Source organism: Panthera tigris, chromosome D2 (genome assembly GCF_018350195.1).
Source record: "Panthera tigris isolate Pti1 chromosome D2, P.tigris_Pti1_mat1.1, whole genome shotgun sequence".
NCBI classification, from domain to species: domain Eukaryota; kingdom Metazoa; phylum Chordata; class Mammalia; order Carnivora; family Felidae; genus Panthera; species Panthera tigris.
In genome coordinates this window covers 47,184,636-47,206,412 of record NC_056670.1, presented here as the reverse complement: position 1 = coordinate 47,206,412, position 21,777 = coordinate 47,184,636, and the positions used below count along the sequence as shown (strand labels likewise).

The 21,777-nt window shown below is 36.8% G+C and overlaps 1 protein-coding gene across 4 annotated transcripts in view; it reads right to left on the bottom strand.

Moving 5' to 3' along the window:
* ZFAND4 (zinc finger AN1-type containing 4) overlaps positions 1-21,777 on the bottom strand; it is an 87,448-nt gene that overhangs the window by 29,743 nt on the left and 35,928 nt on the right. For all 4 annotated transcript variants that reach the window (XM_007080043.3, XM_042960564.1, XM_007080041.2 and 1 more), the window contains exons 3-4: positions 4,516-4,591; positions 1,159-1,226 (exon numbers count right to left, since the gene is read on the bottom strand). In XM_007080043.3, coding sequence (XP_007080105.1) covers positions 1,159-1,226; positions 4,516-4,591 — 144 coding nt within the window. The remainder of the gene's footprint in view (positions 1-1,158; positions 1,227-4,515; positions 4,592-21,777) is intronic.

Genomic DNA, 21,777 nt, shown 5'->3' with positions numbered 1-21,777 from the left:
CACTACCATCAGAGTTGGTACTGTAAACAGTGCCTTATGTCACACAGGATAATTTTACAAGCCCAATTTATAGAAAGTCCCTGATATTAGGAGTGCTAGTTAACCAACTCTAACATTGCTACCTTTGCTTTTTTTCTAACATATCCAAAATAGTTGAACAACTAAAGTAACATATCTCAGAAAGTCCTCCTGAAGCAGCTAGGAAAAAGATGATAATATCCCTAATCTAACCCAAATTATGATACACAGAGATAAAATCCGACTCATGGAAAATGTAAACCAGCAGTGGAATCAATACTTAACCTCGGTCTTCAGGATTAGTAAAGGATCAAACAAATATGAAGGCCTTCCCCAAATGAGGTCCACAGAGCAGGAGTACTCTGAGCAGTCTAAGGATCCCGCTTCTTCGTGGGAATTCATGTGACAAACCTGAATCAGAAGCCAATGTGAATACTCCCAGTTCTTCCCATGCTTAGAACTCTCTTGTTAATCACATATCTGCTCATGTCATCTTTTCCACAATCATCCTCCTACTAACCTATTTCCACAGACACTGTCACACTTCCCTATTTCCTCCACAGCACTTGTAACTGCCTGGAATGACATCAAGTCTTTACATCTTTATTGTGAGCACTGTCAGAAAGCAGAAACGTTTTCTTCCATGGAACACTGTACTGAACACCTAGTAGATGCATAAAATATACTTGTTAAATGAATGAATGACTTCCAGAGACCGCCCACATTCTGAAAAAGGATTCAATAGGGCCACAATAATATCCATGAAACCCAAGCGCAGCACAAACCAGGCTAACAGGCAACTTTAGAATTTTCTATAACAACCATTACATCCAGAGCTGAAGACTCAGTGGGTAAAAAAGCACAAACTGGTATCCACCTAAACACAATGATAACAACATATTTACACTATGCTATTCCATTTCCTTTCCCTATACTGGTGAGATTTTTTTTTAATATCCCTGGTTCCTGCGTCTGGGCATTTAGGCTTTAAAGAACAATAGTTAGAAAAACAAATGTCATTCTTCTAAGACCTGATAGCAGAAAGAGAACCTGATAAAACTTGGGACTACAAAAATACCAACTGGCTTAAAAATTATTATTGTCAACTTGCTTTAATATACATAATTAACAAATGCCTACCTCTTCGAGTATTTATAGGTCCACCACGCATAGCCAATACCAGCTTCAAGGTACAACCTTCTGAAATGCTGTGGATAGTTAACACAAAAACAAACCATAATCATCGAAGTGTATTCGGTGTTACATATACACATAATTATGTGCTAGGTTATCAGGCATAGTACTTACCCTCTGTAATAAAAAATATATATATAGCAATATGCATAAATGCAAAATGTTAATTACTTGCATAAATAATGAAAAAGTGAAGAAGTTCTCATAATCTTTAAATATGACACGACAACTCAGAATAAAAATACTGTAAAGGACCTCTGTGATCATGTAGTTTAATCCCTTCGTTTCACATGTAAAGAAATCAAGGCCCTAAGTAAAAAAGAAGTTTGTCCAAGACCCAAAGTGTTAGAAAACAGATCTATTCAATAAGATAGAAAATTGAAAAATAGCAAATCTATAAGAGCTCCAGAATCCCAGTGTTATTCTAGATATTCTACATGGCCTCTGACCCTTTTGTTCTTAAGAATGAAGAATTATGTAAGAGAAGAGAGCAAGAGAGACCAAAGCAAATGGTGTATCTGTAATCACTGGTGCACACAGTGTCACTTAGCAGCAGAAGGAGGGCTTAATGAAAAATTAAAGATTTGGTGAAGAACAAAACTCTCTTCCCCAATACTCTTTATCTTTATCAAGTGTTTTTCTCTTTAATTTCTCATTATTTTTTAATTAAATAAAAAAATTTAAAAAAAAATTTAATGTTTTCTTATTTATTTTTGAAGGGGAGAGAGAGAGACAGAGCATGAGCAGAGGAGGAGCAGACAGAGAGGGAGACACAGAATCCCAAGCAGGCTCCAGGCTCTGTGCTGACAGCACAGGCTTGAACCCATGAAATGTGAGGTCATGACCTGAGCCAAAGTCAGACACCCAACCGACTGAGCCACCCAGGTGCCCCTTAATTAAATTTTTTAATTCCAGTACAATATATAGTATTATATTCGTTTCAGGTGTCCAATATAGTGAATTCACCAATTCTATATATTACTTGGCGCTCATTATGATAAGTATACTCTTAATTCCCCTCACCATTTCACCCATTCCCCTACCCACCTCCCCTCTGGTAACCATCAATTTGTTCTCTATAGTTAAGAACCTATTTATTTTGTCTCTTTTTTCTTTTGCTCACTTGTTTTGTTCTTAAATTCCACATATGAGTGAGATCATATGGTATTTGTCGTTCTCTTATGTCACTTACCATTATACTCTCTAGCTCTATCTATGTTGTTGCAAATGGCAAGATTTTGTTCTTTTAATGGCTGAATACTATTCGTGTGTGTGTGTGTGTGTGTGTGTGTGTGTGTGTGTATCCATTCATCTACTGATGGACACTTAGGCTGCTTCCATAATTTGGCTATTGTAAATAATACTGCTATAAACACAGGGGTGCACATATTCCTTTGAATATGTGTTTTTTTTATTCCTTGACCAAATTCCCAGTAATGTAATTACTGGCTTATAGGGTAGTTCTATTTTTAATTTTTTGAGGAATCTCCATACTGTCTTCCACAGTGGCTGCACCAGTTCGCATTCCCACCAACAGTGCAAGAGGGTTCCTTTCTCTCCACATCCTCACCAACACCTATTATTTCTTGTGCCAATTTTAGCCATTCTAACAAGTGTGAGGTGATATTTCACTGTAGTTTTGATTTGTATTTCCCTGATGATGAGGGATGTTGATCATCTTTTCATGTATCTGTTGGCCATCTGGATGTCTTCTTTGGAGAAATGCCTGTTCATATCTTCTGCTGATTTTTTATTTTTTTTATTTATTTATTTATTTATTTTTTTCTGCTGATTTTTTAATTGGATCATTTGGTTTTGGGGTGTTGAGTTGTATAAGTATTTTTAAATTTTTTTTAATGTTTATTTATTTTTGAGAGAGACAGAGAGAGGCGGAGTGTGAGCAGGGACAGGCAGAAAGAGAGGGAGACACAGAATCTGAAGTGGGCTCCAGGCTGTCAGCACAGAGCCCAATGTGGGGCTCAGGCCCATGAACCACGAAATCTCGAGAAGTCGGAGCTTAACCGACTGAGCCATCCAGACACCCCTGTTTTTTTTTTAATTTATTTATTCATTTATTCTGAGAGAGACAGAGAGAGAGCAGGGGAAGGGCAGACAAAAAGGAGAGAGAGAGAGTCAAACAGGCTCTGCTCTATCAGCATGGAGCCCAAAGCAGGGCTCGAACTCACAAACCATGATCATGACCTGAACCTAAACCAAGAGTTGGATGCTTAACCAACTGAGCCACCCAGGTGACCCTATCAGTTTTTATATGTTTTGGATATATATACATCCTTTATTGGATATTATTGCAAACATCTTCTCCCATTCAGTAGGTTCCCTTTTAGTTTTGTTGACTGTTTTCTTCTCTGTACAGAAGCTTTTTATTTTGGGGCATTTGGGTGGCTTAGTCTGTTGAGCATCAACTTCAGCTCAGGTCAGGATCTCACAGTTCGTGAGTTTGAGCCCCACATCGGGCTCACTGCTGTCGGCGCAGAGCCTGCTTCAGATCTTCTCTCCCCCTCTTTCTCTGCCACTCGCACTCTCTCTCTCTCAAAAATAAATAAACATTTTTTAAAAAAGCTTTTTATTTTGATGTAGTCCCAAAAGTTTATTTTTGATTTTATTCCGCTTGCCTCAGGAGACATACCTAGAAATGTTGCTACAGCCAATGTCAGAGAAATTACTGCCTGTGCTATCTTCTAGGATTTTTATTCTCACCCAATACTCTTGTAAAAATGGGGAAAAAAGAAAGTAGTTAGGTGGGAATGGGCCAATATTAAAAGAAAGGAGAACAGAAGACAAGATCAAAAGAGAGAGATCTAAAAAGACAGAGGATATGGAACTTGGTGTAAATAATGAAAAAGTAAAACAGAATCAAAGGATAAAGATCACGCAGTATGCAGTAATGAGCTAACACATCTTAAGGTTCAGGATTTACACTTAAATCTAGAGGTCAGGGGGTGCCTGGGTGGTTCAGTTGGTTGGGCGTCTGACTTCGGCTCAGGTCATGATCTCATGGTTTGTGAGTTTGAGCCCCAACATCAGGCTCTTGCTGACAGCTTGAAGCCTGGAGCCAGCTTCACAGCCTGTGTCTCCCTCTCTCTCTCTGCCCCTCCCCCACTTGTGCTTTGTCTCTCTCTTCCTCTCAAAAATTAACAAACATTAAAAAAATTTTTTTTTTTTAAATCTAGGGGTCAGAACTATTCAGAAGAGACAGGATCCAAGGATTCAGAAGGAAAACACTAATATACGGAGTTGTAATACTGAGCATCTATAAAACAGCTAATATGTAATTACACTCACTTGTAATCACTCAAGCAATAATCATCTTCAAGTTCCATGTTATTCCAAATTAAGTGCTGCTGACAGATGAGTATACCTTAGGGGAAGGTTATAAAAATACGGTTAAAAATTCAATAGAATCTTCAAAAAAGTATGATTCAAATCTATTTTATTAAAGAACTACTACTAATAATAAATCAAACACACTTCTAGATTGAATGCTAGGTGCTTAGCTAAAATCAAGAGAATGACTGAAAGTAGATGGAGTCCACCCCACTCACTTTAGAATGGTATGTTTTAATAACTGTCTACCCTGAGCTAAAGTATAACATTAGGGAGCCCACTAAAAAACAAATATCACAAAATCAGCCCTGAAGAGTTTAACATTTAAGGCCTAAGGGCTCCTGGCTGGCTCAGTCGGTTCAGCACCCAACCCTTGATTTCGGCCCAGGTCATGATATCATGGTCGTGAGACTGAGCCCTGCATCGGGCTCCACATTGGGTGTGGAGTCTGCTTAAGATTCTCTTCCTCCCTCTCCTTCTGCCCTTTCCCTGCTCACATTCTCTCTCTCTCAAAAAAAAAAAAAAAATTGAAGACAGTTGTTAATGCTGCAAAGTACAGTCTTCATTCATTTATGTGCAGTTTGTTCAAAGTATATTATGGGGGCATGAAAGGGGTGAAAGGGGTTAAAATGTACAAACTCTCATCTATAAAATGATTAGGTCATAAAATATATAAAATAATGTATAACATGCAGACTATAATTAATAATATTGTATTGTATTGTATTGTATTGTATACCTGAAAGTTGCTAAGAGAGTAGACCTTAAAGTTTTCATCACAAGAAAAAACTTTTGTAACTAGGTATGGTGATGGATGTGAACAAGACTCATTACAGTGATCACTTTGCAATAAATACAAACATTGAATCACTATGTTGTATACCTGAAACTAGTACGTCAATTTTATCTAAGTTTAAAAGTATAGAACATTTAATTTAGCTTACGAAATTAAACTAATTTAGTTTATGTTTGTTAATGCTGTGAAGTACAATCTTCATTTAGTTATGGGGGAAGGTGGGTCATATCCCTGAAATGTGTTCCCAGAGTAATATTATTTAGTGACTAACATGGCGTCTTTCATATGTCTCCTAAGTGGAAAAGTCAATAATATTAAAAGAAGGACAGAAAATATAATTTCCAATAAACCTTAATGTATTAGAAAATTCCTTCTACCTCGGTGTTTATATGTGATTGCATATTAACATGTTCTTTTGTAGAGCCTGAACACTAATTACAGAATAACTCAACATTGAAAAAAAAAAAAGTATGCTGTAGACCATTTTCAATGCTAAAAATTATAGTCTACAAGAGAGTTTATTTGCATTTCTGTGATGTTAAAGATATATTAATAAGGAATATTATACTTTTGCAAAGTATAAATTTAAACACCCAAAGAATATCTGTACCATTCTAGCCAGAGTATTATCTATTCAATAGGACATTTAATGGACACTGATGTTGATGAAAAACTTTCTTCAATACCTCCTACACGGTCTTCTCAAATTACTTTTTCTTATGATACTAAAACTTGACTAGAATAATAACAGTGGTATGTATACTAGCATTTATTATAAGCTAAACATTGTTAAAAGTGCTTGACCTGTATTATCATAAATTCACTGCAACCACAATTATCATAATTTAACTGCGACCACAATCTTGTGAAGTAGGCATCAATATTATGTTCATTTCACAGGCTATAAAACTGAAGTATCGAGAGATTGACACAGAGTAGATAGATTAGAGATGTGAAGCCCCCCGAAGGCCAACTCCAGAAACTGCATGCTTAACCTTTATGCTAATCAGTCTCTACAAAATCAGTTTTCATAAAGCAAAAGTCGCTGTCTGGTGATGTTTCAGTAGTACTGCCTGTTAGAAGACCTGGTATCTACTAAATGTTTACCAAATGTTCCAAAAGATCATCATGGAATACAGTCACAGAAGGAGGAGGCCCTAAGTGGGAAGGACACAATTATATCTCTCAAATCAAACAGTTTAGTTCTTTTTCTTCCAGCTAAAAATTAGTGTCAGGTAAGGAAAGGCTTTAAAACTAGAAATTATTTCACAAATTATTTTAACAAACTGGAAATTTGCCTAGGTCAACTTTTCAATCAAAACTATAGGATTTCTCTAGCATAATTAGATAAAGCAATTTGGCCAGGTACTACCCCGTTTACATTCAACCCACATCATACGGGTATTATTTTTAATGGAAACTTTAGAACTGGATTAAAGACACAGTAATAACACTACTTAGGTACAACTCCTGCAAACACTTTAAATGAACTGAGCCAACATTTATCAGGCTAAAATAAATATTATAAGGATGGCAGGCAGGCAAGACAGTGTGAAAGAAACATCCAAAACTGAGCTGTGATCCTAATGGCTACTTGAGTTGCTGAATGACTTTGAGGAGAATATCAACCTCTGTGAGCCTCAGTGTCCTCTCTTGCACATTAAAAAACACTAGGATTCTTGGGACACCTAGGTGGCTCTGTTGGTTAAGTGGCTGGCTCTTGGTTTTGGCTCAGGTCATGATGATCTCATGGTTCGTGAGTTTGAGCCCTGCATCAGGCTCCACACTGACAGTGCAGAGCCTGCTTGGGATCGTGTCTCTCTCTCTGCCTCTCCCCTGAGCACGTGTTCTCTCTCTCCCTCTCAAAATAAATAAACTTAAAAAAATAAAAACAAAAATTTAAAAAACCACTAGGGTTCTTTCTAACAGACACACTTTAAAAATCTCAAATACACAGAGCTAACCAACTTTGCTTTAAGACAGCGTTGCCAGATTTAATAAATAAAAATCTGGCAACCCCATTTAAGGTTTGCTTTTAAATCTCAACTCTTTAAACTTCAACTCTTATTTCTCATACAACTAAATCCAGAAAAATTAATTCCTATAAAACACATATTCTTAAAAAATAAAGATTACATATATAAAAATGTTTTATTAAGTGTTCTAAAACATTTTACAAATTAAAATATTATAAAAATAATAGTCATTTGTGAAAAGTAGACAACTTGGAGATATAGAAAAGAAAATAAAAACTACATGTCATCCTAAACCCAGTAGAATCTATTCTTAACATTTTGGGTATATTTCCTTTTAAAACTTTTTTTTTATTTTACCAGAAATGGGAACAAATTTTGTGAGCTGTATCATAAACTACTTTTTTCAATTAATATATTATGTGCATTTTTCACATCAATAAAAAAAACCCATACATTTATGTGTTTAATGACTGAATGGTACTCTAATATTTTTCTGTCATAACTTATTTACACAGTCCCCTAATAAGAGATATTTTCACCTATCCAATTGTTCACTATTCTAAATAAATCTGTGAGAAGTGATATACGAGTATGAGTGTTTTTGTAAATGTGTGTATGTGTGTTAATCTGGTTGGGTTGCCCTAACAAATACCACAGACTGGTGGCTTAAACAATAGAAATTTACTTCTCAAGGCTCTGGAGGCTGGGAAGTCAAGATCAAGGTTCTGGCAAAGTAGGTTTCATTTTAAGGCCATTTCTCTTGGCTTCCTGTGTACTCATATGACTTCCTTGTGAGTGTGCACAAGAAAGGGAGCTCAGCTCGTTGGTGTCTCTTCTTACAAAGGCACTAATCCCATCAGAGGGTACCTCATCTAACCCTAATGAGTCACATGTTTCTTTAGTCTTTTTTTTAGAGTTTTCACAGATACTATGTAGTTGAGAACATAGTCATATCTGCATGTAGGAAATAAACTAGAATCAATAGGACCTATGGATAATTAAAGACACTGGTGGACCCCTGCTCCCATCTCCCAATATTTCCTCCCAAAACAATACAGAACAACAAGAAACGAAATGATTCTACACAAAAGCCATGCCCTTCACTCTCCTATCGTGAAGACAGAAAATGTCCAATCTTCAAAATAAATGGGAATAAGAGGGGACAATCACCCAATCCTTATGAGTGAAGTATCACGCTCCTGCCCCTGCAGGGCTGACTGAGAAAAATTTCAGAGAAGACACAGATGGAAACTAGTGACATTATATTAAGCCCAATATAAAATCATAATGAGGAAAAAGAAACCATTCTAAGACTGAAAAGTCTACAAAAAGGACTCAGGTAGATCAGAACACTGACTATAAGCAAGGGACTTTAAAGCCAAGCAATTTGAAGAAGCTTCTGTGAGAGGCAAGAAAAACAAAAGAGGAGGAGCGTCTTTGAGTAATTCAGTGTGGGGTGGGGAAGGAGCAAGTGGTGAAAAGAGTCTTGCAAGACAAAAAAAGAACCACAAAACTGGAAAACTCTTAACTCCCTCCAACTCACATCAGCACAAAACAAACATAAAACATCTACTAAAATATCTGGACATGGCCGTAACAACATAAGAGAGCACCATTAAACAGTATCTATGAAACACTCCATACCACAAAATCCAACAGGAGAAAAATTTATAAATCCATACAGAGCTAATGATAATGATAATTAAGTTATATAATAATTTTAAAAATTATATCACTTTACGTTGTATAACATATATAGTATACAGTATGTAAATATATACTTCTATATTAAATATATAATTTTAATTTCTAATTTTATTCCAAACCTATCAACTAAAGTAAATTTCACCCAGAAAAATAACTATAAAGCAGAAGAAAACTGTAAGGCCACACCTGCAACAGAGTTAAACATAGTCAAGCATTTGAAGATATGAAAGAGCACTTTGAATCAGAACTTCAAAAATTAAGAACAGAAAATGTCTAACACTAAAAACAAAAACAAAAAAGGAAGAAATTGCAAAAAAAAAAAAAAAAAAAGCAAACTAGACTCAGAAAAGAAATGAAGGAAAAAGACAAAATTACCTCAAAATGAAGAACAAATTACAAGATACCAAGAGATAACAGACTTAAATACACATTTAGTAAAGGACAAGGCAAGAAAACAACCAAGAGGATGAGAAGGACATAAAGAAGGAAGAAGGGTCAGAGAGAAAGTAGTGAAAAAGGAAGACAGGCCAAGAAGGAATAATATTCACATTATCAAAATCCAAAAAAAAGAAAAAAAGAAAATACTGGAACAGAACTAATACTGAGAATAATAATCCTAAAAAGCTTCCAGAAACAGAAAAAATCTGAATCTACAAATGGAAAGGACCCAATAGGTACCTGGGAAAATTAACCTAGAATTATTAAGTCCAAGACTTAGTCTCTAGTAATAAAATTATTCAATTTCAATAATAAAGATAAAATCCTCAAGAGTTACATGGAAAAAAAAATCAAAGAACTTATAAGGCAAAGGACTTAGACTGGACTGAACAACAACAAAAATAATCTGACTTTAAAATGAGCAAAAGGATTTGAGTAGACATTTCTCTTAAAAAAGACATAGGGATATGGACAATAAGCACATGGAAAGATGGTCAACATCACTAATCATCAGGGAAGTACAAATCAAAACCACAGTAAGACATCATCACACCCATTAAGATGTCCATAAAAAAACAGAAAACAGAAAACAGCATATTGGCAAGGATGTGGAAAAATCTACACTGGTGCCTTGTGCACTACTGGTGAGAATACAAAATTGTGCAGCTGCAACAGAAAACAGTATGGAAGATCCTTGAAACATTAAGAATAGAATTACCATATGATCTATTAATTCCACTTCTGGGTATATATTCAAAAGAAATCAGGATCTGGAACAGATTACGCATGCCCATGTTCACTGCAGCATTATTCATAATAGCCAAGAGATGGAAGCAACCTAAATGTTTATCAACAGATAAATAGGTAAAGAAAATGTGGTATAAACTTACAATGGAATGTTATTCAGCCTTAAAAAAGAAGGAAATCCTGTAGACTTGTGTAAAGATGGCTGGTAAGGAAAATCCTAAGTTCACCTTGCTCCACAGACACACCTAGATAGCAATCACCTCAGTGCAACCAACCCAGAGAACAATCTCAAGACTGGCAAAACAGACTTTTCAGTTAATTGTAGAGAGGAAGCCACATCAAAAACAGTAGGAAGAGCAAAGACGTAGTGGAGAACCAAACTCCTGAGGAGAAAACAACTGGGAGGGACACCACAAGCACAGAGAAGGAAGGGAAGCAGACTCCACGCCAGGTATCCCAGGCACAGGGACCCTCACTGGGAAGATAAGTCTCTATAACATTTGGCTTTGAAAAACAGTGGGGCTTAACTTCATTTTTTTCCTACCAGCGGGGCTTAACAGCCAGGTACTTTAAAGCTCCAGCTTTCCCGGAGCTGAGCGGCAATAAAAAACTGAATCCCCACCCGTAAAGAGACAGTATAACAAGCAATCTCATGGAGATACAGCATAAAAGAAGCAGTTTGAAAAGTGCCTGGGGTGGGGCGCCTGGGTGGCTCAGTGGGTTCCAACTTCAGCTCAGGTCATGATCCCGAGGTTCATGGGTGCATGACACTGGGTGCTGACAGCTCAGAGCCTGGAGCCTGCTTTGGATTCTGTCTCCCTCTCCCTCTGCCCCTTCTCTCTCTCTCTCTTTCTCTCTCAAAAATAAACAAATATTAAAAACAATTTTTTTATCCTGAAGGAGAAAGCAGGCAAAAACTTCTCTGATCTTGCCCGCAGCAATTTCTTACTCAACACAGTCTCCGGAGGCAAGGAAAACAAAAGCAACAATGAACTATTGGGACCTCATCAAAATAAAAAGCTTCTGCACAGTGAAGGAAACAATCAGCAAAACTAAAAGGCAACCGACAGAATGGGAGAAGATATTTGCAAACGATATATCAGATAAAGGGTTAGTATCCAAAATCTACAAAGAACTTATCAAACTCAACACCCAAAAAACAAATAATCCAGTGAAGAAATGGGCAAAACACATGAATAGACACTTTTCCAAAGACATCCAGATGGCCAACTGACACATGAAAAAATGCTCAACATCACTCATCATCAGGGAAATACAAATCAAAACCACAGTGAGATACCACCTTACACCTGTCAGAATGGCTAACATTAACAACTCAGGAAATAACAGATGTTGGCAAGGATGCAGAGAAAGAGGATCTCTTTTGCACTGCGGTGGGAATGCAAGCTGGTGCAGCCACTCTGGAAAACACTATGGAGGTTTCTCAAAAAACTAAAAATAGAACTACCCTACAGCCCAGCAATTGCACTACTAGGCATTTATCCACAGGATATAGGTGTGCTGTTTCGAACGGACACACGCACCCCCATGTTTATAGCAGCACTATCCACAATAGCCAAAGTATGGAAAGAGCCCAAATGCCCATTGATGGATGAACGGATAAAGAAAAAAAAAAAAAAAAAATATATATATATATATATATATGTGTGTGTGTGTGTATATATACACATACACACACACACACACACACACAATGGAGTATTACTCAGCAATCAAAAAGAATGAAATCTTGCCATTTGCAACTATGTGGATGGAACTGGAGGGTATTATGCTAAGTGAAATTAGTCAGAGAAAGACAAAAATCATATGACTTCACTCATATGAGGACTTTAAAAGACAAAACACATGAACATAGGGAAGGGAAACAAAAATAATATAAAAACAGGGAGGGGGACAAAAGAGACTCATAAATATGGAGAACAAACTGAGAGTTGCTGGAGGGGTTGTGGGAGGGGGGATGGGCTAAATGGGTAAGGGGCATTAAGGAATCTACTGAAATCATTGCTTCACTATATACTAGCCAATTTGGATGTAAATTTTAAAAAATAAAAAATAAAGTTAAATCAAAAAAATTTATTTTAGGGGTGCCTGGGTGGCTCAGTCAGTTGGTCATCTGACTTTGGCTCAGGTCATGATCTCACAGTCTGAGTTCGAGCCCTGTGTCAGCCTCTGCACTGACAGCTCAGAGCACAGAGCCTGCTTCAGTTTCTGTCTCCCTCTCTCTCTGCCCCTCCCCCACTCACACATACACACTCTCTCTCTCTCTCAAAAATAAAATAAAAACATTAAAAAAATGTTAAAAATAAATAAATAAATAATTTTTTTTAAGTGCCTGGGATATACATGGAGGAGATTCATTTATTAATCCCAGACCACATGCTGAAGGAGTATCTTTAGGATCCTTCTTCAAGGACAAAAGAATTGGCTAGCACCATTTCTCTTCCCCTTCCTTGGCCTACATAGCCAGAGATGTGCAGGAACCAGCGTGAACACTATCCACTTAACTTCCTAACATTATGCAAGTTCTCCTGTGGATCCACCCATCCAACCTACCCCACTAGCCAAGAGTCCTTCCAAAGGCACACTTGCTGTGTCTCATCCTGCAAGCAGCCCTGCCAGGGACCGACATCAATCCAAAGTGACTCTTGCCCTGGGGAGAAGGAAAGATAGCCAAACATACCAGCAGCCCCAGCAGCTGAACCTTATGACTGCCAGTGCAGAGTGCCCCGCTGATCAGTGCATTTACAGCCCCAGGAGATAATCCGGAGACAGGTATCTGACCTGACCAGCAGTGCTGCCTATCAACAAAAAGCCTCTCAGGGGGCAGCACAGGGAGAAAGCACCGCAGTTTGGGGTTACTGCAGCCCCAACAGATAGAGGGAAGACATCAAGTTTGTCTACAGGCCCCATTCACCAACAAAAGCTTCTCAGGACAACACAGGGAGAGCGCCCAGCAGTTCAGTGCTACCGCAGCCACAGCAAAGGGGCAGGCATCTGGTCTGACTGCAGACACTACCCAATTATAAGCTAACGGTGGCCCCATTCTGGTCCCTGAATAGCAAAGGGACCAAACCCTGCCCACCAAGGGCAAAATGGGTCATTGTAGCTAACTGGACTGAAGCCAAGCAAGGCTCAGCTACAACAGCAGGGCACATGCAACCCATACAGGAGATGCTCCAGCAGCACCTGTTCCAGTGATCATGGGACACTGTACTATAGGTCACTACAGGACCTCTTCTTCATAGGACTACTACTTTCAAGGTCAGGAGATGTAACCGACTTTCCTAATATCTACAAACAAACACAGAGAATTGGACAAATGAGGAGACAGGAGAATATGTGCTGAATGAAAGAACAGGACAACCTCACTGCAAAAAAATCTAAATGAAATGGAAATAAGCAAAATGCCTGATAGAGAATTCAATTTAATTGCCATAAAGATACTTACTGGACTTGAGAAAAAAGTGGAGGATCTTAGTGAGATCTTCAATAACGAGATAAAAAATATAAAAAAGAACCAATCAGAGATGAAGAACTCAATAACTGATATTAAAAATACAATAGAGGAATCAATAGTAGATTAGAAGAGGCAGAGGAACAGATCAGCAAGCTGAAAGTCAGTGTAATAGAAAGCAACCAAGCTGAATAGTAGGGGAAAAAAAAGAATAAAAAATGAGAATAGGTTAAGAAAACTCAGTGACATCATCAAGTGTAATAATAATAACGTTCATGCTATAGAAGAGAGAGAAAAGAGGGCAGAAAATCTGTCTGAAAAAATAATATGTGAAAACTTCCCTAATCTGGAGATGGAAACAGACATCCAAATCAAGGAGGCACAGAGAGCCCCCCAAAAATCAACCCAAGGAAGTTCATACCAAGATGCATAATAATTAAAATGGCAATTACTGATAAAGGAAGGAATTTAAAAGCAGAAAGAAAAAGCAGTTACATACATGGGAACCCCCATAAAGCCATCAGTTGATTTTTCAGCAGAAACTGCAAGCCATGACATATTCAAAGTGCTGAAAGGAGAAAACCTACAACCAAAAACATTCTACCTAGCAAGGCTATCACTCAGAATAGGAGAGATAGTTTTCTAAACAAAGTTAAAGGAGTTCATCACCATTAAATCAGTCCTACAAAAAACATGAAAGAGATTCTTTGAGTGGAAAGAAAAGGCCATAATCAGGAATGAGAAAATTACAAAAGGAAAAAAATTTCACAGGTAAATACAAACATAATAAAAGTAGTGGATTAATCAGTTATAAAACCAGTAAGGAGGTTAAAGCACAAAACCAGTAGAATCAATTATATATGAAAGTCAAGGGATTCACAAAATAAAAGGATGTAAAGTATGACATCACATACATAAACACGGACAGGGAGTAGAAGTTTAGTGTCTTTAGAATTGGTTCAAACTTAAATGACCATCAACTTAATACAAACAACTATATGTGTAAGATGTTACATATGGGCCTAATGGTAACCATAATCAAAAACCTGCAATAGAAATGCAAACAATAAAGAGAAAGAAATCTAAGCACATCACTATAGAAAGCCATGAAACCATAAAGAGAGCAAGAAAGGAAAGGTATGGGGGCACGTTGGTGACTCCGTCCATTAAGTGTCTGACTCTGGGTTTTCGGTCAGGTCATGATCTCAGTTTGTGAGTTTGAGCACTGCATCAGGCTCTTCGCTGACAGTGCGAGGACTGCTTAGGATTCTCTCTCTCCCTCTCTGCCCCACCCCAACTTGTGCTGTCTCAAAATAAATAAATAAATTAATTAATTAATTAATAAGACATAAGGTGATTAAATGAATAAAAAGGCAAGACCTATCTATATGCTGCCTGCTAGAGACTAAAGACACATGCAGATTGAAAGTGAAGAGATGGAAAAATATTTATCATGGAAATAGAAGTGAAAAGAACGACAGGTAGCAATGCTTGTATCAAACAAAATAGACTTTAAAATAAAGACTGTAACGATAGACAAAGAACAGTACTACATACTAAGAAAAGGAACAAACTAATAAGAGAATATAACAATTGTAAATAATTATGCACCCAACATGAAAAGAACCTAAATACATACAGCAACTATTAACAGACATAAAGGAAGAAATTGACAATACAGTAACACCCCTCTCACATCAATGGATAGATCAACCAGACAGAAAGACAGTAAGGAAACAGTGGCTTTGAATGACACATTGGATGAGACAGACTAATAAATATATTCGGAACATTCCATCCAAAAATAGCAGAATCTACATTCCTTTAAGCACACATGGAACATTCTCCAGATCACATTATAGGCCACAAAACAAGTCTCATAAATTCAAAAAATCTGAAATCATATCATGCATCTTTTCCAAGCATAACAGTATAAAATTAGGAAATCAACCACAAGAAAAAAATCTGGAGGGACACGTGGATGGCTCAATCAGTTAAGTGTCCGACTTTGCCTTAGGTCATGATCTCATGGTTCACAGGTTCAAGCCCCGCACTGGGCTATGTGCTGACAGCTCAGACAGAGACTGGGGCCTGCTTCGGATTCTGTGTCTCTCTCTCTCTCTGCCACTCCCCTGCTCACGCTATCTCTCTCCCTCCCTCCCCTCCCTCTCTCTCTCCCTCTCTCTCTCTCACTCTCAAAATTAAATAAACATTAAAAAAATTTTTTTAAGGGGTGCCTGCGTGGCTCAGTTGGTTAAGTGTCCAACTTCAGCTCAGGTCATGATCTCACAGTTTGTGAGTTCGAGCCCCATATCAGGCTCTGTGCTGACAGCTCAGAGCCTGGAGCCTGCTTTGGATTCTGTGTCTCTCCCTCTCTCTACCCCTCCCCGGCTCACACTCTGCCTCTCTCTCAAAAATAAACAAACGTTAAAAAAAATTTTTTTTAATCTAAAAAGACCACAAATACATGAGGGCTAAGTAAAATGCTACTAAACATGAATGGGTCAACCAAAAAATCAAAGAGGAAATAAAAAAATATATGGACGCAAAAGAAAATAAAAACACAATAGTCCAAAATCTCTGGGATGAAGCAAAAGCTGTTCTAAGAGGCCAGATTGTAGTAATAGAGGCCTACCTCAGGACACAAGAAAAATCTAAAATAAACAACCTAACTTTATGCCTAGAGGTGTAGATAAAGAAGAACAAACCCCAAAGCCAGTAGAATGAAGAAAATAATAAAACTAGAGCAGAAATAAATGAGAAAGAGACTAAAAAAATGATAGATCAATGAAACCAAGAGCTGTTTCTTCGAAAAGATCAACAAAAAGATCTTTGAAAAGATCAACAAAAGATCAACAAAAATAAGTAAAACCAGAAAAGGAGGAAAATTAACAACCCATACCAAAGAAATACAAAAGATCATAAGAGATTATGAAAAATTATATGCCAACAAATTGGACAACCTACATTAAATGGATAAATTCCTAGAAATATATAACCTTCCAAAACTAAATCAGAAAGAAACAGAAAATGTGAACAGATTACAATGAAACTGAACCAGTAATTTAAAAATTCCCAACAGGGGCACCTGGGTGGCTCAGTCAGTTAAGTGCCCAACTTTGGCTCAGGTCATGATCTCACAGTTTGTGAGTTTGAGTGCCACATGGGGCTCACTGCTATCTGCACAGAGCCCACTTCGGATCCTCTGTCCCCCTCTCTCTGCCCCTCCCCCACTGGTTTGTTTTCTCTCTCTCTCTCTCTCTCTCTCAAAATAAATAAACTTTAAATTTTTTTTAATTAAAAAAATGATAATAAATTAAAAAAAAAAAAAAAACCTCCCAAAAAACAAAGTCCAGGACCAGATCGCTTCACAGGTGAATTCTGCCAAACATTTAAAGAAATGTTAATACCTATTCCTCCCAAACTATTCCCCAAAAAACAGAAAAGGAAGGACGGCTTCCATATACTTTCTACAAGGTCAGCATTAAACTGTTACCAACACCAGAGGTGCTCGCTTCAGCATCACATATATTGATACCAACACCAGATAAAGATTCTAAAAAAAAAGAAAACTATAGGTTAGTATCTCTGTTGATTATAGATGCAAAAATCCTCAACAAAACAGCAAACCAAATCCAACAATACATTAAAAAAATCATTCACCAAAACCCAGGGGGATTTATTGCCAAGATGTAAGTGTTGTTCAATATTCACAAGTCAATCAAAATGATACACCACAATAACAAGAGAAAGGATAAAAACCACATGATCATCTCGATAGATTCAGTAAAAGCATACGAATAAATATAACATCCATTCATGATAAAAACTTTCAACAAAGTAAGTTTAAACACTTTTTTTTATTAAGTTTATTACTTTTGAGAGAGAGAGAGAAACAGCACCAGCAGGGGAGGGGGAGAGAGAGAGGGAGAGAGAATCCCAAGCAGGCTCCATGCTGCCAGTGCAGAGCCCAATGTAGGGCTCGAACCCATGAACTGCGACACCATAACCCAAGATGAAGTCAAGAGTCAGATGCTCAACAAACTGAGCCACCCAGGCAGCCCTCAAGAAGTAACATACCTTAACATAATAGGCCATATATGAAAACCTCACAGCAAAGGTCATATTCAATGGTGAAAAACTGAGTTTTTCCTCTAAGATCAGGAACAAGACAAGATGTTCACTCTTACCACTTTACTTCAACATAGTACTGGAAGTCCTAGGTACCATAATCATGAAAAAAGGCACCCAAATTGGTAAGGAAAAAGTTAAACTTTCACTATTTGCAGATGACATGATACTATACAAAGAAACCCTAAAGACTACACCAAAAAACTATTAGAACTAATAAATTAATTCAGTCACAGGATACAAAGTATCCAGAGATCTGTTGCATTTTTATATACTAATAATGAAGCAGCAGGAACAGAAATCAAGAAAACAATCTCATTTACAATTGTACCAAAAAGAAAATATTTAATAAACTTAACCACAAAGGTGATAGACTTGTACTCCAAAACCTACAAAACAATGATGAAAAAAATTAAAAATGATGAAAACACATTCAAAATGATCACACAAACAAATGGAAAGATATTCCATGGTCATGAACTGGGAGAACCACCATTGTTAAAATGTCCACATCACCCAAAGTAATCTACAAATTTAATGCAATCCCTATCAAAATACTAACAGGATCTGTCACAGACTGGAACAAATAATCCTAAAATTTGTATGGGACCACAAATGACCTGGTAGACAAAGTAATCTTGAAAAAGAACAAAGCTGGAGGTATCACAATCCCAGATTTCAACATATACAACAATCAAAACAGTATGGTACTGGCACAAAAATAAACACACAGATCAATGGAACAGAACAGAATACAGAGTCCAGAAATAAACTCATGTTTTTATGGTCAATTAATTTATGACAAAAGAATAAACAATGGGAAAAAGACAGTCTGTTCAATAGTGTGGGGAAAACTGGACAGTTATATGCAAAAGAATAAAAGTGGACCACTTTCTTACAACATACATGGAAATAAACTCAAAATAGATTAAAGACCTAAATGTGAGACCTGAAACCATAAAATTCCTAAAATAAAACAGGTAGAAATTTCATTGACACTGGTCATAGAAATATCTTTCTAGATAGGTCTCCTCCAACAAAGATAAACAAAAGCTAAATTAAACTACTGGATAAAGAAGATGTGGTATATGTATACAATGGAATATTACTCAGTAATCAAAAAGAATGAAATCTTGTCATTTGCAACAATGTGGATGGAACTAGAGTGTATTATGCTAACAGAAATAAGTCAGAGAAAGACAAATATTATATGATTTTACTCATATGTGGAATTTAAGAAACACAAGAGATGAACATAGGGGAAGGGAAGGAAAAATAAGATAAAAATAGAGAGGCAAACCGTAAGAGACTCATAAATACAGACAACCAACCGAGGGTTGATGGAGAGGAGGTAGGTGAAGGGCTGGGCTGAATGGTGATGGACATCAAGGAGAGCACTTGTTGGGATGAGCACTGGGTGTTATACGTTATATGTAAGTGATGAATCACTGGGTTCTATTCCTCAAACCAATGCTACACGGTATGTTGACTAACTTGAATTTCAATAAATTAAAAAAAAAAACTATTGGGATGACACCAAAATAAAAAGCTTTTCTACGGCAAAGGAAACCAGCAACACAACAAAACAGCTACCTACTGAATGAGAAAAGACATTTGCAAATGATATATCCAATAAGGGGTTAATATCTGAATTATATAAAGAGCTTATACAATTCAACACCATAAAATCTATATAATCCAATTTAAAAATGGGCAGAAGACACGAAGAGACATTTTTCCAAAGACATACAGATGGCCAAAATCACATAAAAAGATTCTCAACATCATTAATCATAAGGGAAATGCAAATTAAATCCACAATAAGGTATCATTTTACAACTGTCAGATTGCTAAAATAAAAAATACAAGAAATACCACTTTGGCAAGAATGTCAAGAAAAAAGAACCCTAATGCACTGTTGGTAAGAATGTGAACTGGTCCAACCACTGTGGAAACCAATATGGAGGTTCCCCTCAAAATTAGAAATAGAATTGTTATGTGATCCAGTAATTCTGCTACTGGGTATTTACCTAAAGAGAGTGAAAATGCTAATTCAAAGAAATACATGCACCCCTATGTTTATTGCAGCATTATTTACAATAGCCAAGATATGGAAGCAACCCAAGTGTCCACTGATGGATAAATAAAGAAGATCTGTTGTGTATGTGTATATGTGTGTATGTATGTATAGGATGGAACATTATTGAGACATAAAAAAAAAAAAGAGAGCTTGCCATTTGCAACACCACAGATGGACCTAGAGGGTATAATGCTAAGTGAAATAAGTCAAAGAAAGACAAATACCATAGGGTTTCAGTTATATGTGGAATTTAAGAAATAAAGCAAACAAAGAAAATAAACAAACAAACAAACAGAAAACCCTGACTCTTAAATATAAAGAACATACTGGTGGTTGCTAGCAGGGGTTAAGAGTACACTTATCTCGAGGCGCCTGGGTGACTCAGTCTGTTAAGCAGCCAACTTGATTTCAACTCAGCTCATGATCTCACAGTCACGAAATCAAGCCCCAAGTTGGGCTCCACTGCTGGGGATTCTCTCTCCCTGTCCCTCTGCCCCTCCCCTGCTCTCTCTGTCTCTGTCTCTCTTTATCTGTCTCTCTCAAAAAAAATAAATACATAAACATTAAAAGGTATGCTTATCTCAATGAGCAGTGAGAAACATGTAGAATTGTTGAATCATTATATTGTACACCTGAAACTAATATAACACTGTATGTTTACTATACTTGAATAATAAGTAAATTAAGTAAGTAAATAAGTAAATAAGTAAATAAATAAATAAGTAAATAAATAGAGGGAAATCCTGTCACATGCTATGACATGGATGAACCTTGAAGGCACTATGGTAAATGAAATAAACAAATCACAAAAAGACAAATATTGCACGATTCCATTTATATGCGGTATCTAAAGTAGTCAAACTCTTAGAAAGTAGAATGATGCTTGCCAGGGGCTGGAAGAAGTTGAGGGAAGTGAACTTGTTTGATGGGTCTGGATAGAGGCTGCCTAACAAAGTTACAGAAAAAATTCTCAACTTAGAAGAACTTACCAGAGAATTATGCATTCGTGAGATGCATCCATTGCTGCACCACACACCAATTGAGGAATGCGATAAGAGCATGAACTTCATCCAATCAAGATAAGGTCAGAAAATCTTCAGTCAAAAGATTACCAACCAGCATTTTAAAATACATAAATGGTGGAATACTGAAAGATTAAGGCTAATATAGAAATGTTATATATTGTGACAAAGTAGAAAAGATTTTCAATTTGTCACAAAAAAATAACACCAAACTATAGGCTGTAGATAAGATATACACCTTAAAATAAAGGGATTTGGAAAGGCTAAACTGAAGGGATGAACAGGAGTAAACAAGCTAAGAGAATCCAAAAGGGAGTTGTGGTGGTGATCCTGATTACCGGAAAAAGTAGAATTCACACCCCAAAGAATAAATGTAACAATGAGTCATATTTTTTTTTATTTTTTTCAAAGTTTTTATTTATTTATTTTGAGAGATAGAGAGAGCACAAACAGGGGAGGGGCAGAAAAAGAGGAAGAATCCCAAACAGGACCCGCTATCAGCATGCAGAGCCTGATGCGGGGCTTGAACTCAGGAAAGGTGAGATCATGATCTGAGCTGAAATCAAGTCTGATGCCTAACTGACTGAGCCACCCAGGAGACCAAGTGATATTTTTTAATGCTAAAATTCATAATGAAGACATTAACACTTAACAGATTTTTTTATGTATCAAATAACAGACATAACCACCTTTATGAAACAAAAACTAGAAGATGCAGAGAGACAGAGAGAAACACAATAAGAGACTTTTATATACCTTTCAGTACAATATACAGATCAAGTGTGACAAAATATATATAGAGATAGAACTACCTAAACAACATAATCAATGAGATAGATCTTTATTAT